Genomic DNA, 3,205 nt, shown 5'->3' with positions numbered 1-3,205 from the left:
TTGTAGCTTCTTCCAAAAATTGTGCATCCCCCCCCCCCCCCCCCTCCACATTTTTCTGATAGAAATTTGCCCATCCCCGCCTTTTTCAAACAAAAATTTCCCCGATACCCCCCAAATTTCGCCTTTTCCAAAGATTATTAGATTTCGAGTTCGTTATGTCAGTTGATCCGGAGATCCGGTTTAACCGTAACGCCATTTCCGATTTTCCAAAGCGTGACATTTGAAGCGTATCATGTCGACACTCATAAAACATTCCTAAACTTGACTCTTCCATCAACCGAGACAACCGTCCCAGACGAAGCACTAAAGCAGAACAACATACACGTCAGGAATATTCAAGATGATTATAGAGCTAGCTCTCTTCGCTGTTACAGTCTTCTTCATTTATCACTTCTTTTTCGAATTTCGTGGAAACAACTTGCCCCCTGGTCCAGCACCATGGCCTATCATCGGCAATGCGAATCTGCTAAGCCAAGAAATGCACCTAAGCTTGACAAAAGTGGGTGAGCAGTACGGCAAGATCTATCGCATCTATCTTGGCCACAAATTAATGATTGTCTTGAGTGGCGATGCCATCAAAGAAGCTCTCGTAAGACAGCCAAAAGACTTCGCTGGACGTGTAGAACCTCCATTTATTGTCAAAAGAGGCCCAGGTCTGCCCTTGATGGATTATGGTGCAAAGTGGAAGCTTTACCGTAAACTGGGGCACTCAGCCATTAAAATCTACGGAGAGGGACGCTTACAAGAGGTCATTTCAAAGGAAGTCGACGAACTCTGCAAAAGATTGGAGGCTGAGGTTGGAAAGCCTCTGGATATTGCAATTCAATTCAACATGGCTGTCACCAATGTGATTTGTACTAAGTTACTTGGTCAGAGATATGAAATTGATGACCCGGAGTTTCTTAAGATTTACAATATTAACGACCAGATCACGAGAGTCAAGTTCATCGGCGCCTCTTTTCAAAAGCTTTTTCCTTTTCTGAAGTTCTTTTTGCCACAAGACGAGCAAACAAAACTGCTTGAAAAAATGGCGAATGAGCGATTCGAGTTTTTGAGTCAAAAATTTGTTGAGCATAAAAAGAAATTTGATGGCGAGACGATCCGTGACTACATAGATGCCCTTTTGTATACCAAACAACAGGCTGAGACGGAGGATCACGCCAACCAGAAATATCTTGATGATGACACCATTGTGACTGCAGGTATAACTTCTCTCTTTACAGCTGGTTCTGAAACCACTTCTACTACCCTCGGTTGGGCCATAGCCTACTTGCTACACAACCCTGACATCCAAGAACGCCTTTATAAGGAAATCCATGACGTCATTGGCAGTGATGAGTTCCCCAATCTGAACCAAAAGAAAATGTTGCCGACACTGGAAGCGTTTACTGCCGAAACCCAACGCAAAGCCAATCTGGTGCCATTGGCAATTCCACACAAGACAACAGACGACACAGTTTTGGAAGGGTACAATATTCCAAAAGATACTACTGTCATGGCGAACTTGTGGTCCCTTCATCATGACCCCACCATCTGGCAGGACCCCTTCAAGTTCAATATTGACCGATTCTTGGATGAAGAAGGCAATTTCAAGTCACCAGTGGGAGGAACGTTCTTGCCATTTGGAGCAGGTCCACGTGTATGTCTTGGTGAAGTTCTTGCCCGCTCTGAGTTGTTTCTCTTTCTGTGTCGGCTTCTGCAGCAGTTTAAGTTTGAGACTCCACAAGGATGTGAGCTACCTTCGTTGGAAGGACATGCAGCTGCTGTTTTGCATCCAAAGCCGTACTTGGTTTGTGTCAAAAAACGTTAGTGAAAAGGACAGATGTAGACTTTACTTTGATTGCATAAATCCCTTGCTCTAGATTCCAAAGTAACTCAATTTGAAGGATAAAACAATACAATTGCAATTCTTAGGAGAGTAGAATTCTATTCATTCGTTTGTCTTTTCCACATTTAGCTGCATTAGGAGTCTATAGTAAATATGAACAGCAGTAACAACAGCCTAGCAGTGGTTAATAGTAATACAATAACAGTAGTGCATATACTGGACTAAAACTTTAGTGGAGAACTATATATGATCAATTAACGTCAACGACAAAGGCAAAAAAAGTTGTTTAGAACAGATGACTTTAGAGAGACTTATTGTGGATTTGGGGGAGGGGGGATATAGGGTAAGATTGGAAGGGAGGGGTGGGATGGGGCAAGGAATTCAGTTTATTATGTTTCTTAACTGCATATATTAAATAGTCATGTTGGAGATGAAATATTATCTATCCTAAAGCAACATATTATGGAGGAAAGCTTTTAAAGATTATATGCTTATAAGCATCTGTTATGGGAGGACCGCTCTCGGTATGAGCTTCGGGATCTTTATTCTACTCTCTCTGTTGAACTTACTTCACAATCTGTATTCATAACTATTCTATGACAGGTGTCATTCTATAATCAAGAAATAAGAAATAAATTCTTTAGCACGATATTCTATTGATGAGTAATACGAGTGAAAATCTTGGAAAATTAAACATAGCTTAAACTAAAGTTGTTATATGATTGTAAATGTATAGAAAAGGCTACAAGGAATATTTCTATCATACGATTCTAGAGAATAATTCTAAAATAACTGAGCAAAGGGGTAAAAACTGTGTAGGGCGTCCGCGTAACCAGAGGTACTAAGAGGAGGAGCTAAGAGGATTACTTGTGAATTCAATGCATATCATTATCTAAACTTGTGCGTGATGGTAGCCTTGCTGAAATCTTATATTGATACTTTTATATAGCTAATTGATCGTTCTCTGTAAAAATATTCATTTTCTCTCTCATAACATGCCTCAGGTGTGAAAGGGAATAGCTAAACTAGCAAAATATATGCGAGTATATATTAATATAAGTAATAATATTGTTGAAGCTAAGATATAGCTGTTATATCTGAGTCTTAAGAAAAAATTCTCTTTTTTTGTAGAGATTTTTGTTTTGCTTTGTTTTTGTTTTTGATTTTGTTTTTGAATAATCTTAATAAGAAATTGATAATATAGAAGGATAAATACAATTAATAAAACTAGCTAAGCTGTCTAAAATATATGGTTATATATTGCCCAATATATGTATAAATCAAAGTTCAATAATTGCTTAAAAGCAAAGTTCATATCCAAAGTTCATTTACAAGTAAGTTCTAGATGTTCAGAGTCCGTAATTATTCTTCGTTTTG

At 38.8% G+C, this 3,205-nt stretch overlaps 1 protein-coding gene across 1 annotated transcript; it reads left to right on the top strand.

The window, feature by feature from the left end:
• Nucleotides 1-224: 224 nt before the first annotated feature.
• LOC116300467 (steroid 17-alpha-hydroxylase/17,20 lyase-like) lies at nt 225-2,125 on the top strand. Its single transcript, XM_031709343.2, has one exon. It carries the CDS (start codon nt 341-343, stop codon nt 1,808-1,810), a length of 1,470 nt encoding a protein of 489 aa, XP_031565203.1. The 5' UTR covers nt 225-340; the 3' UTR covers nt 1,811-2,125.
• Nucleotides 2,126-3,205: the final 1,080 nt, after the last annotated feature.

This window comes from Actinia tenebrosa, unplaced genomic scaffold (genome assembly GCF_029948245.1).
Source record: "Actinia tenebrosa isolate PJP-AT-01 unplaced genomic scaffold, QUT_ActTen_1.0 PGA_scaffold2__45_contigs__length_23673736, whole genome shotgun sequence".
Lineage (NCBI taxonomy): Eukaryota > Metazoa > Cnidaria > Anthozoa > Actiniaria > Actiniidae > Actinia > Actinia tenebrosa.
The sequence above is the reverse complement of the archived record's forward strand: the minus strand, read 5'-3'. Positions and strand labels throughout refer to the sequence as shown.

Excerpts from the sequence above, each read along its gene's own strand:
- LOC116300467 (XM_031709343.2), top strand. The coding sequence starts at position 341 with ATGATTATAGAGCTAGCTCTCTTCGCTGTTACAGTCTTCTTCATTTAT.